The 13,700-nt window shown below is 43.4% G+C and overlaps 1 protein-coding gene across 1 annotated transcript in view; it reads left to right on the top strand.

Moving 5' to 3' along the window:
• The window catches only part of LOC130199287 (cadherin-4-like), a 244,516-nt gene that overhangs the window by 168,615 nt on the left and 62,201 nt on the right, over window positions 1–13,700 (top strand). The window contains exon 5 of the mRNA XM_056422646.1: window positions 7,074–7,283. Within this exon, the coding sequence (XP_056278621.1) occupies window positions 7,074–7,283 (210 nt within the window). The remainder of the gene's footprint in view (window positions 1–7,073; window positions 7,284–13,700) is intronic.

Below are 13,700 nucleotides of genomic sequence, written 5' to 3' on the forward strand. Positions count from 1 at the left end.
CTAAAGCCCTGTTGTCTTTTTATTTCTATTTGTTCTCACAATGCCGACTGTAAGGCTGCCTGTTGCTCAGAGGTAGGATTAAAAAAAAGAAGAATTGGAAGAGGAAATAAAAAAACACAACCCTATCATAATGTACATGTCTGATTGAACCTCTCTCTCTCTCTCTCATGCTCACCAAATTCACGAGACCAGATTGTTCTCGTACTCGTGACATGAGAACCCTCCCGCCCACACACACTGTGTGCTCCTCACTCTCGGCCTGTAATGAAACTGAATGGTTTTTTTTCTCTCTTCTTCTTCCATCATCTCTCCAGTGTTTACTATTCATTTATTTTTCTCTCTTCTCTTTGAGTACCGTAATAAAGGTGTCAACGTCACACCCTGCTCGGGTCTTTATACCCTTACCCAGCTGTTCATCAGAGAGACGTGTAGTGTACTCACAGTTATGTTTATCTACCGTATGAATCAACTCCCGGGACGATTTGAGCAAAACCAAGAAGACTCACAATCAAAAACATTGACTTTAATCTCCCTCGGCCAATGAGAACAGACGCCTTAAAACAGCAAAGAGAAGTCTAATCACAATATTCATGATTGCTTAAGTTTTGCTGGTAAAGATAAACATAAAGAGATGTAAACAGCAGACCAGCGGCTCGACTGCATCTAATCCATTTTACCCATAAATCAACATATTTTTAGCTTTATTTTATTTGTTTTACCTGCGGGAACCAGGTGCTGGAACATTTCACTATTCTTGATTCACATTACAAAGTACTATATATATATATACTGTATATATATATAGATATATATATAAATATACATATATATACATATATATATATTAGGGCTGTGAAACGATTAAAATTTTTAATCGGATTAATCACAGGTTTTTGTGGATTAATCATGATTAATCACATATTACCGATATTCTCGGTATATTTTGTGAGAACATAGAGATTTAAGACAAAAGACGGATATATACATTTATACATTCTTCTATACAATGGTGCTGCAACTCAGCAGTTATTTAGCAGTTTTCTTCCATATGGAACATTAATACATCTTCATCCTAAACAGAATGTTTAAACAGAGCATTTTTCTCTTGTTTGTCAACCATTAACTCCACCATGATACAATCTAAAGGTGGACAGATTGACAAGTGACTTTTGTTTTGCTCGGTCCCGATGCGCGCGCACGGAGCTCTGTGGTGCGCCAGACGGAGATCGATGAGTGTTAACACAACGCGAAGAGACAGAAATGACATGCTGCTGTGGAGATACGATCAACAACAGACGTTTAGTTTAATAAAAGAACAAAGACGTGCTATAGAGAACATGTCAGGGGGCGGGCCAATCTTTTTAATGTCATGCGATCTACCGACACTACGCCGCGATCGACTGGCAGGTCGCGATCGACGTGTTGAGACCCTGATCTACAGGAAGTAAAAGTCCTAACAAGGTTTCCGTAGGTGAACCTGCGGAAGGATCATTACCGATGAACAGACCGTCTGCATGAGAGCGGACAGAGTTCAGATTGAAGTGGTGGATTGGAAGCTCATTTTGCAAGTGACTTTTTTTCGTCCCGACGACCAACAACAGACGGATTGGAAGCTCATTCTGCGCATGCGTTAAATGCGTTAAAAAAAAAAACTAGTTAAACCTGTAATGGAATTAACTGAGTTAACGCGTTATTTTTCACAGCACTAATATACTGTATATATAGATATGTATATATATATACATATCTATATATATACATATATATATATACATATATGTATATATATAAAAACATATATACAGGACTGTCTCAGAAAATTAGAATATTGTGATGAAGTTCTTTATTTTCTGTAATGCAATAAAAAATAAAAAAAATTTCATGCATTCTGGATTCATTACAAATCAACTGAAATATTGCAAGCCTTTTATTCTTTTAATATTGCTGATTATGGCTTACAGCTTAAGAAAACTCTAAAATCCTATCTCATAAAATTTTAATATTTCCTCAGACCAAGTAAAAAAAAAGATTTATAACAGCTGAGTGTTTGTCAAGGCTCAGGAAACCCTTGCAGGTGTTTCGAGTTAATTAGACAATTCAAGTGATTTGTTTAATACCCTACTAGTATACTTTTCATGATATTCTAATATTTAGAGATAGGATATTTGAGTTTTCTTAAGCTGTAACATAATCAGCAATAAATCAGAATAAAAGGCTTGCAATATTTCAGTTGATTTGTAATGAATCCAGAATGCATGACATTTTTGTTTTTTTAATTGCATTACAGAAAATAAAGAACTTTATCACAATATTCTAATTTTCTGAGACAGTCCTGTATATATAATTATATTAGCTCGATGCCATTTTTTTTATTTTTATAACCTTTTCTACTGCAATGCATATGCAGTTGTATCCATTTTAACGATCGAGTTTTGCTTCTTTATCTTTTGGGGAATTTGTTGTCCTGTGTATACATAACAACAAAGCACAGGCTGCGATCGTTGTCATCACACCACCTTCTTGTACGAATGAAATGCCTGAATGAGTGACATGTGTTGGCGGGGGCGGGACTCCGTGCTGCTGTTTAACCTGCTGGTGCAGCGTCAGCCAGTTCCTCGAGGAATCACCGTTACTGAGACGAGCTGTCAAGACCCGCTGACTGGGAGGAGAGGCGGAGGAAGACAATAACACACTGAGAAGGGGGAGTGTGTGTGTGTGTGGGGGGGGGGGGGGGGGATGGATGCTACTGATGCAATGCTTCAGCAGTCGTTGTGTGTGACCGGATCCTCGACATCTTTCCCACCGGTCGTTAAAAATAAAAGAGTCGTAGCCTTGAGACGGTGGAGGCCGTGGAACCTTGACATCGACTGCGCCGAAGCGTCTCGATACGTACCTGGATTGAGAATCGATTCAACGGCTCTCGGGGGCCTCAGCCAGCCCTGGGGTGCACAATTAAAAGGTCTCTTACTCTTATTTTCAAGGACTGGTGTTGGGAAGAAAGCCGGAGTCCCTGCAGTCCGCCGCCCCGCCTGCTTTTGCAGCATCTTTTTTTTTTCTTCGCGTGAGGTCGTCGTTCACTTAGACGTGGCTGATGTGTGTGAACGCGTCGGCGTTTGGATGCAGCCCCTCTGACTCATGGGCGATGTTAATGTTCACGAGGAGACGGAACTTCGGCTCCTCTCAAGTTCCTTATTTGAGCATCTTTCAAAAAAGACGGGTTTGTGGTGGTCATTTCTCTTCGCCTGCAGGGGAGTGTTAATAATAATCTGATTTATTGAAGGGACCGTAATGTCTGGGTTCCGGCAAAACATCAGAAGAGATGGCACTTTGCCGCTAGAAATGGGCCGGAGAGAGAGATATTGTGTCTGCAGCTCAAGGCTAGCGACACGCCTAACAGTGTTTTACATTTCACACATGCTATCAGTATTTACACGGCGCACGGCCAACAGACAGCCCCCACCCGGGGGTGGGAGTGAATTCTCATAAGAGACTCGAGCCAAGAAGAGGTCAGGGGGTGGGATATGTACACTACCGTTCAAAAGTTTGGGGTCACCCAGACAATTTCCTGTCTTCCATGAAAAATCACACTTTTATTTATCAAATGAATATAAAATGTAGTCAAGACATGGACAAGGTTAGAAATAATGATTAATATTTGAAGTATTAATTTTGTTCTTCAAACTTCAAGCTCAAAGGAAGGCCAGTTGTATAGCTTATATCACCAGCATAACTGTTTTCAGCTGTGCTAGCATAATTGCACAAGGGTTTTCTAATCAGATATTAGTCTTCTAAGGCGATTAGCAAACACAATGTACCATTAGAACACTGGAGTGATAGTTGATGGAAATGGGCCTCTATACACCTATGGAGATATTTCATTAGAAGACGTTTCCACCTAGAATAGTCATTTACCACATTAACAATGTATAGTGTGTATTTTTGATTAATTTAATGTTATCTTTATTGAAAAAACAGTGCTTTTCTTTGAAAAATAAAGACATTTCTAAGACCCCGTTTACACGATGGGAAAACGCATATATTTTCATGCGTTTTGGCCTTTCATTAACACAAAAACGGAGGTTTTATCACGGAAAACGATCATTTCTAAAAACTCCGGCCAAAGTGGAGATTTCTGAAAACTCAGTTTTTGTGTTTGCGTGTGAACTAGGTCAAACGGAGTTTTAGGTTGTCAAACGTCACTGTATGCGACTAAAAATGCTTCACGTCATGTGAGCGTCCGATGTTTACAGTTAGTTTGCTTAGGTGCGCCCGAGTTATTTCCTCCTTGACATGAGGATACTCCTCGGAGGTCTGGGACGGGTACTGTTCTAAGAACAATGCCAACATATCCCTATATTTAGTTTGGCATGATTCCCAATCCACATTATCGAGTGCTTTATTTGCCTTATAATCTAAGGCGACTCAAAGCAGCAGCTCCACTTCGCTGTCTGTCCATACAAATGAACCTCGTGCCATATTTACTCTCTAAAGGAAAAGGAAGTTTGATCGTGTTTTTCGTAGTTGTTGGTTTTGAGAATTCTGATTGGTTTGCATGTCTTTTATCCTACTCGTTACACTGCCGACTACAGGTTTGGCATAGTTATGATGGCGCCCGGGCGTGTTATCGAGTTCATATAAACAGAAACTTTTTTGAAAACGACCTTGTGTGTACGACGTTATTTTTGAAAACGGAGGGGCAGAAATATCCGTTTCTGTAAATACCCGGCTATGTGTAAATGTGGCCTAAGTGACCCCAAACTTTTGAACGGTAGTGTACCTGTGACGAGATCTGTGTATAAAAGATTGAACCTTAATTTGGAGGAGAGTGTGTTTTTGGCCTCAACTTGTTGAGGAGAGCTCCCCGTGTGATCGCAATCGCTGGTGAGCGTTTGTACTTTGCTTTTGATCAGTGAATAAACGTCTCCCTCAAGGAGAGAACGATAGCAGACTGTGGATTGTATTATTGTAGAAGTTCTTCCAGGCTGCCAATTCTGAATTACGTTACAGGAGCCTTTGAGAGGATATGTATGACGGGAGTGTGAGATAATAGGCTCTTCATACCCGCTGTTGACAAAAATCCATAGTTTATGGTCTCTTCCGCGGGTATCTGCACACGCGCAAACCCTCAGACACCAAAGGATTCACGGAGAAGTCCCGTGCGTGTGCTCCGCCCCCGAATGAACCAGACGAGATGCCCAACAGACGTCATTAAATACACTGTTTGTGTTGCTTATGTGTCAGTATACTTTATGCGTTGGTCAATATCACAGTTAACCGCTTATCAAGCGGACAGCGTGACACATCGGGGGGAATTGTGTGGATTAATAAAACAGATGATGTGTGTTTGTATGTGGCTTGCCAAGAGAGCGGTTTGAATTGCATTTAATTTCATATTTTCTCACTGGAATTAATTTCCTAATGGCTAAGCTATTCACCTTATATGGTACAAAATAATTAAAACTTTAATTATATGCCTTTTGTTCACTTTTGGACCATTCTGAAAATCTCCTATTCAGCATCATTACACACAACAGTCTACTATATATATTACATATTATATAATATATTATTATATGTGTGTGTTTGATAAAGCACGCACATATAATAATATATAATATAATATTTAATATATATATATATATTTAATATATTATTACATAATATATTATTATATAATATATTATTATATAATATTTAATATATATATATATATATAATATTATATATTATTATATGTGTGTGTTTGATAAAGCATGTTCGCTTCCACAAACCAAGTTTTTGTTGGCGTTGTAAAAACCCGTAGACCTCAAGGACACGACAAAACAAAGTTTGGTAAAGTTGGAAAGAAATTCACAGATTCTGACTTCTCTCGGCTACTGAAATGGGATTCACAACGTTTGGTGGCGACAACTATTTTGGGCTGAAAGGCAGCTCGCTAATGACTTACTATTTATAATGTTGCACGCAACTGTATTATAAAAGCAATAAGGTACTCCAGGCAGTACTACAGTATATCGTCAATAAAGTCCTGTTCATGGGTTTGCTGCGTGTCGGGCCTAACAACACCCTTTAAGCACATTATTGACGAAACAGTACTGCCTCTCGTAACTTATTGCTTTAAGTGTATATATATATATATTTTTTTTTAATAAACATTCATTTAAATTCTAATCTTTCTTTTTTTTCTTAATATATATATATTAAGAAAAATATAATATATAAATTCTAATCTTTCTTATTTTTCTTTTTATATATATATATATGTATATATATATGTATATATGTATCTATATATATATGTATATATATACATATATATATATATTAAGAAAGATTAGAATTTAAATGAATGCATTTAATTATGCATTTTTAACACTGTTATTAAACTTAATGAGAGCCAAAACATTAAGAAAAGAAAAAAACAACACCAACGAATTCAATAAACACATATTGTTTGATACAATATCGTCTTTTTGTTCTTCTTCTCATGGCGGGTAAAAATACAAAACACTTGCAGGTTATCCGACAAGTGCTAACATTCAGAGTACGATGCATCATACGGCATTTGACCTGTGAAAGAATCCACACGTGTAACGGCGATCCACTGTCGTGTTTTAAAGCTGTCGCAAAGGCCCCGCGCCGTGTTCCTGAAACCTTCGAGTGTGTTCACACTCTTTTGCTCCCGTCGTAACGTGCTCTCCGCGCGGTGTGTGAGCGGCAGCGGAGCACGAGGCCGTTTGAGTCATCCTGGTTCTGCTGGCCGAGCTTCTTAATATCCAATTAGCAGAGACACGAACCGGCGAGCGGGCGAGTGAATCGGTGGATCCAGAGCACTCTGTTTCCATGGCAACATCATGCATTCTCATCAGCCACAGTGATGACAGGATTACTGTTCGCTCAAGAAACAAAAAAAACAGTCAGGAAGATGTTTGAACATATCCGTTTATGAACGATATTGAGATGTTTTTCTTTCTTCTTGTCATCCTGTGAGTTTCTTTCCCCCGAGACCCGAAAACACTCGGACCGGTCACTGTTGTCATTAACGGCATATCCAACCCTGTTGTTTCTAAAAGGTCACAGAGGAAGAGGGGAAGGCCGCGGAGAGGAAGGAGAGGAAAGAGGCGTCCCGAGCACCGCCGCCGCCGCCGCCGCCTGTCATCATGTTCTCGGGGTCCGGCCGCAACAGCTCCAAGGGTCTGCGGAGGCAGAAGAGGGACTGGGTGATTCCACCAATCAACGTGGCCGAAAACTCCCGAGGACCGTTCCCCCAGATGCTCGTCAGCGTAAGTGACCGGTTTTTTAATTCTGAATATACAGCTGATGGGGGGTCTTTCCGCGAGTGTCCCTCCGCCCACTGACGGAGGGCGATGAAGAACAGTCTGTTCCCCACACGCCTCAGAGAAGACTTCCCCTGTGTGTGAATAGAGCCCGCAGCTTCTCAGGGTATTTAAACAGCCCTCGTTGGCCCCCTGGAGTTTCCCCATCAGGCACAGGGGAAGGCAGCTAAAGCAGCTCAGCTCTCCCGCCGCGTGGCGTCCAATGAAAAAGAGCGATTGTTTTTCCTCCCCTCTTCCTTTATCGGGGGTGGGCCGTTCCAGAAAGGTTGCCCGAAGTTCAGCACTATCTTAACGCCTCCTTCGTAACGATACGATCCGTCGCGGAATCTTTAGCGATGCCATAACTTTTGGGTCCCCTGCGACGGATGAAGAGAAAGTGTGAAAAGCCGATATTTCCTGGCACAAAAGAGCTGGACGGTACTCCGATCCACTAAACCCCCCCTCCCTCGCCCGCCCCAGTAAGGACATGGATGCTGTAAGCCTGGAGGAATCAGAGCATATAGAGACATGAACAACTAGAACGGGCACTCGGTAGAGCGCATACCTTCGCATATCACAAGATTGGGTGTTGAATTATGAACATGTTGGCATTAGTCGCATGCCAATTGGATACAAATTGACGTGCTATGGTAAAAAGAAGATTTTAATCTTTTCATGACCTTGACCTTTGACCCGATCAATCCAAAAATCTAATCAAATGGTCCCCGGATAATAACCAATCATCCCACCAAATTTCATGCGATTCTAAGAACAGTTTGACCTTTTCATGACCTTGACCTTTGACCTGATCGATCCCAAAATCTAATCAAATGGTCCCCGGATAATAACCAATCATCCCACCAAATGTCATGCGATTCTGTTTAATACGTTTTGAGTTATGCGAGTAACACGCATACAAATAAATAAATAAATACGCGGCGATCAAAACATAACCTTCCACATTTTCAATGCGAAGGTAATCAACTACAATCCGTGTCTCAAGAACCAGGAATACACCGATAGTAACGCCTCGGCGGCCGGCGGCTCATCGTTATTCAATAAATCCGTCCCCGATTTAGGATTCCAGATTTCACTCCCGTCGCTGCATATTAGAGTTCCCGCAAAAAACAACGCTCCTCTCGACGAGTGCAAACATATAAACACAACATGGTGCGTGGGGGGTTAGAGGTCAAGCCCGTCTGAGGAGAAAAAGACACAGGAATAAATAACGGTTTGTGTACTTGAGTTGTCGAGCAAAGGGCCGGAGCCGCCGAGCGCTTCAGACTCAGAGACTCTGTGACAGCAGAAGGTCCCTGGCTCAACGCTCCAGACGCTCAGGTGTGTGCTGTGTGCAGTAATGCATCCAACATTATCATTCCAGGAGACCAGCACTTTCCTTGTGTCTTTATCTGGGGTATCTGCCCTTACAAAACTCTCCCACTTCATATCTCTTTTGTGTCTTAAATAGTGCAAAAAGAAGCATTTTTCTTCGTCTTTCTCCCTTTTTCTTCCGCTTCTCTTCTTTGTTTAGCTACCGGGGGTTTGATCCGACACCCGGGGGGGGGGGGGAACAAAGGAGGAGCCGCTTGAAGATCCTTTCATTTGTTTTTGTTGTTGATTTTTGTTGTTGTCATCCTCAAACTCTTTTTCTTTTCAAGAGAGGATCGTTGCCGGGGGCGCTGTGCGTCGTGAAGATGAAGCAGAGTCCGAGGGATGGACGGAGGGGGAGGAGGGGGGGGTTCAAGGGAACATTTGGACGTATCGTGGTGCAGCCGAACGCGGTAAATGAGTCCGTCTCGGGGGCCGGCGGCTGCATCGGAGCGGTTGGAGAAGTGATGCGCGGTGATGCCTCCTCCGTTGCCCCGTTGCTCGGGAGGAAGGATTATTTGTTCCCGTCGTAAACCTCTTCGGCTCCTCCGCGGTGAAGCGTTTGCATCGGTTTGATCTCCCTCGGTGAAAACAACAGCTTCATTAATGGCGGGTTCCGGAAAATAATTGCTCGGCGGCCGTAACGCTGAGTCGCCCGCGGCGGCGGCTCTCTCTCTCTCTCTCTCTCTCTCTCCGTGGCCGAACATCAGACGGCCTCGGCATTCCGGTTTGCCGGCCGGGCTTCGACGTTCCCATTGTTTCCGTCCCGGCCGGTGACGGACAGCGGCTAGGAGCGAGAGAGAGACGTCAGCGGACCCTCTGCATGTCATGCGCATGAATCAAAGTGTCGTGGGATGAATGAATAGTAGTGAAAGGAAGAAGTGAAAGACACATCAAGTATTCCGCCGCGTTACATTTGTATTAATGAAGCACATGAAACAGAGCACCGACCCAGCTGTGCACAATTTTGAACAAAGAGACCAAATAAAAATGTCTTTTAAAGAAAGACACGTTGAGGGAGAGGAAAATACCCAGAAAGACAAAAAAAACAAAGAGCGGGGGGCGAGTCATTTTTCACAACAAACAGATGTTCTTGGTCGTGCTCTATCTTTAGCGGCGCGACAGCCATCAATAGCATGAAAGGGACATTGATCTCTCGCTGAGGCTTTTTGAAGCCTCCCATTGATCCGCACACTTCTCCCACGGCGGAGAGACATCGATTTCTTCCGCTCGGGTAAATAAAGACTCGACGTAGCCTCCTCCTCCTCCTCCTCCTCCTCCACCCGAGTCCCTTGACCCTCTATTAGAACAGCCGTCAGCAGAAAGGAAGAGGAAGGGAACAAAACCCTGATGAAACAACAATTTAGCCGAGGAGCAAGAAGACGTGCCGATTATTTTTTTTCCGGTGAGAATATCTGTCAAACAGCAGAGATAACGTTGGTGTGCAAAAGACGGGACTTTTGAGAGCTGGAAAGAAGAAGAGAATATTTCTTTGGAAGAACAATTTCTTCCCGTCAGTGTCTTGTCTTCGAGACGCCAGATATTTAAATAAAGTTTGGCCGCATCCCTCAATAATCACAAGACATTACTGACTAATAAGTGTCTGCTTGTCTGAAACCCTTTGATGAGTGATATGAAGAGAGAGAGGTTCATTCTGACGCCCCGCACTTTCATTGACACGTCATTTGTTGCAGTCATTTTGGTGTAGGCAATTTATTTATCGGGTAGCAGCTTTAAAAAAAAAAACGTGGGGGGGGGGGGAGGGAATGTAGGGATAGGCCAGGATTAGAGGCACGTCTGTGTTTGTGTTGAGGTCTGAGAGACTTCCCGGCCTCTTCCCTTCAGCCGACACCGGCACCGTTACACACACACACACACACACACACTGCTGTGACGTGCGCTCACAAGCACACACACTCAATCACAAATAAACATACACGTGCATCAGCAGAGCGGAGAGAAATCACTCGTCTTACTCAGGCAGCAAACAAAGGATCGGCAGAGCTCACGTGCCGCGCGGTTATCTTTTTGTATATATATATTGTTTGGGGTTTTGTTCGCCTTTCTCCTTTATCCCCAAACAAAGAGAAGAGAAAAGGCTGAGGCAGAAAAAAAACTGGATCCCATCTTGTAGTGTTTTTTGTGTGTTTTTTGTGTTTTTTGTGTGTTTTGTGTGTTTTTGTGTGTTTTTGTGTGTTTTTTGTGTGTTTTGTGTGTGTTTTTTTGGTGCTTTTTTTTGTTTCTTTTCTTTCAAACCGAGTCCACCGGAGAAGCAACCGCAGCTCGGGGAACATCGGGGACGCACGTATTTAAGGATCGCGGTCCCATCCAGAGAACCGGTCGCCGGGCAAACGGCATCGCCGCCCACGCGGAGCGCTGTGACCCGCGCGGCGTTCGTTCTCCGAGCTTCATGAATGCAGCCCGTGAAAACACTCGACCTGTGTGAAGCTATCGAACACGCCCACCGGACAGGATGTGCACCGACCGCGCGGGTTTCTCAGGCATATTTTGCTTTCGTGGCTCTATGCAAGCTCCTTTTTCCTTGGCGGCCGTACAACTCAACACACACACACACACACACCTATACTCCACCAACACAATCAAGCCACGGGAAGAAATGAGAGAAGAACCTCCTCTAGAGGATGAGGAGGGAGGAATGAAAAGGAAGGAGAGGCCTTGGCATCCTCTTTGGTGGGGGGGGGGGTGCAAACAGTCGGGTCGCTCTTTGTTTTACTCGCGAACACATCCTGGCTATAGTTTAAACTCTTGGCTCTTTGTTTGATTTTCACCTCCCGAAGAACTCACACAAGCTCACATTTGCTTTCTTAACCCCCGGGCTGCAAGTTCTTCTTCCAGAACAAGTAACTCCTGTTTGGAGACTTTGCAAATAAGTTTGTGCCAAATGTTCAGTTGGATGCTTCACTGGTGCTCTTTGTTAAAGCCGAGCTCTCTGCACGGCTGCCAGCGATGGTCGGCCGGGATTACCTTGAAATGTAATATCCCGATACCGACTTGCCGGCGCTCCTGACTTTTGCTCTAGCGCCACCAGCAGGACATTGTGGGATTGTATTCAAAGACTACCTTCACACACACACACACACACACACACACTCCTAGGTTTGAGCCTCCCACAAAAAAAAAGTGAGGTATGAAACCGAGCGCACCGTGCACTGATTCGAGGTTGTTGGCGTTCTTTTTATTCCCAAGTCCCAAAGTCCCAAACTTGCAATATTATGATCTGAAATTTAAAAAAACATTAGATTAGCGTCTGGAGCCATTATCAACCATGAAAAGCACAATTTTATACATTTTGTCCGAACTCTTTAACACCAGCATTGATGTATTTGCACAAAATACAATTTTATGATTTATTTTATTGCATACACCCACGTTTAAGTGTGAAGTTCTATTTTAAATGTAGTTTATTTGAGTGCCATGAATTTTAGTAATAACTTTATTTATACCATCAAATGTTAATAATTGAAGCATTTTAATGACATTTTATTATTGTAAAACTCGCTGAGCCGAGATGTGTTGCATTGAGCTCGAAGCATCACTGCGCCCCAAAAAAATGACAATAACCTCCCATAATCTCAGATATTACCCGTCCTGTTCGCGCACGAGGTCGTCGTCCCCGGCGCGCGAAAAAAAACGTTAAATGGAAATGTTCAAATGTGGCTGTTCATTTATTTAAAATCATAAATAATAACCGTCGATAATAACCGGCGACCGCCGAGGGAAGCCGGACGCATTCCTGACTGATGACGTCATCGGTGGACGGGCGGGAGAAGAGGAAGCGGAGAGTGCTTTCCATTGTCGCTCTAATGGAGTCTCGGTGACGGAGGAACACGCCCGCTCCCGACATGTTCGGATCATTAATGAAACATTTCGACGGAAAAAAAAAGAGGCGATTTGACCTCCTTCTGCATGTGGCGTGTGACTCGGGGCGCCTCGGAGAGAAGCGGCGAGCGTGTTGCGGGCCCTTTGAGGGCTTCGTGGACGGCTCCACGACCTTGTGCTTTGTCCCGCTTTCATTTTTTCCCCTCACCGATCCACACTCCCTAAAAGCCGGACCGCCCCCTCGCTCCTTCACACAGTCTCGTCTTGGCATATAACAAATACCGCATATAACAAATGCCGTATGAACTCCATCCCCCTCCATCCCCCTCCTCTAATGAAATTAGCCAGATCAATGTAATTACATTCATCAGCCCCAGGAAATGGAGCCTCTTCACGATCTCCTGTGCAAAACAAATTGTTTCTCCGTCAAGAAAAGCATTTTGAGCTTTTGTTTTCCTGTTTGCGTTCCGGGAAGTGAGACTGAAATGTCTTCTTTTTTTTTACGGTTTATTATCTCTTTTAAAAAAAAATTTCATTAGGGTGCGTGAAAACCCGGTAAACATATTCATCAGGCGTTCTCCGCTCCGCTTTTCTTCTTTATATTTATGAGAAAAAAATTCCACCCGTGGTCTTGTTGCGCACAGCGACCCCAGAGATGCTCCTTCTAAAGCTTTACAGTAACAACGCAAGAACAAAATCAAATTGGTTCAGCCACCTACTCACTCACACTAGCTCACACAAACACACACATAGAGATAAACACACACACACACACACACACACACACATATTCACAAATCCTCCAACACGTTCCCCTCTGATATGACATCGGGCAGCACCAGGCGGCGGGCCCCCTCCCGGGTTCAGTCGCTGTTAAATTAAACTGTAAATCAACCCACCAAAAGACACAAGAGTTGTGTGTGAGTCAAGGGCAACGGTTCTGGGCTCTTTAATAGGAGATGAGGAGGACGTTATGAAGGAGATAAAGAACAGCTTAACAAACAGCCTCTGTGTGGTCCCCTGGAGGTCGGCCTCGGAGACCCCGTGGATCAGTCGGATGAAGGAGAGCCAAGAAATCCCTTTTTCTTCCTCTCAAGACGTGTGAAAAAATATATAAGAATGCGCCAGTGGAAAAAAATGGCAAAGGACGGTATCTGGGGAAGGGGTGGGCGGGTT

Source organism: Pseudoliparis swirei, chromosome 9, assembly GCF_029220125.1.
Source record: "Pseudoliparis swirei isolate HS2019 ecotype Mariana Trench chromosome 9, NWPU_hadal_v1, whole genome shotgun sequence".
Taxonomy (NCBI): domain Eukaryota; kingdom Metazoa; phylum Chordata; class Actinopteri; order Perciformes; family Liparidae; genus Pseudoliparis; species Pseudoliparis swirei.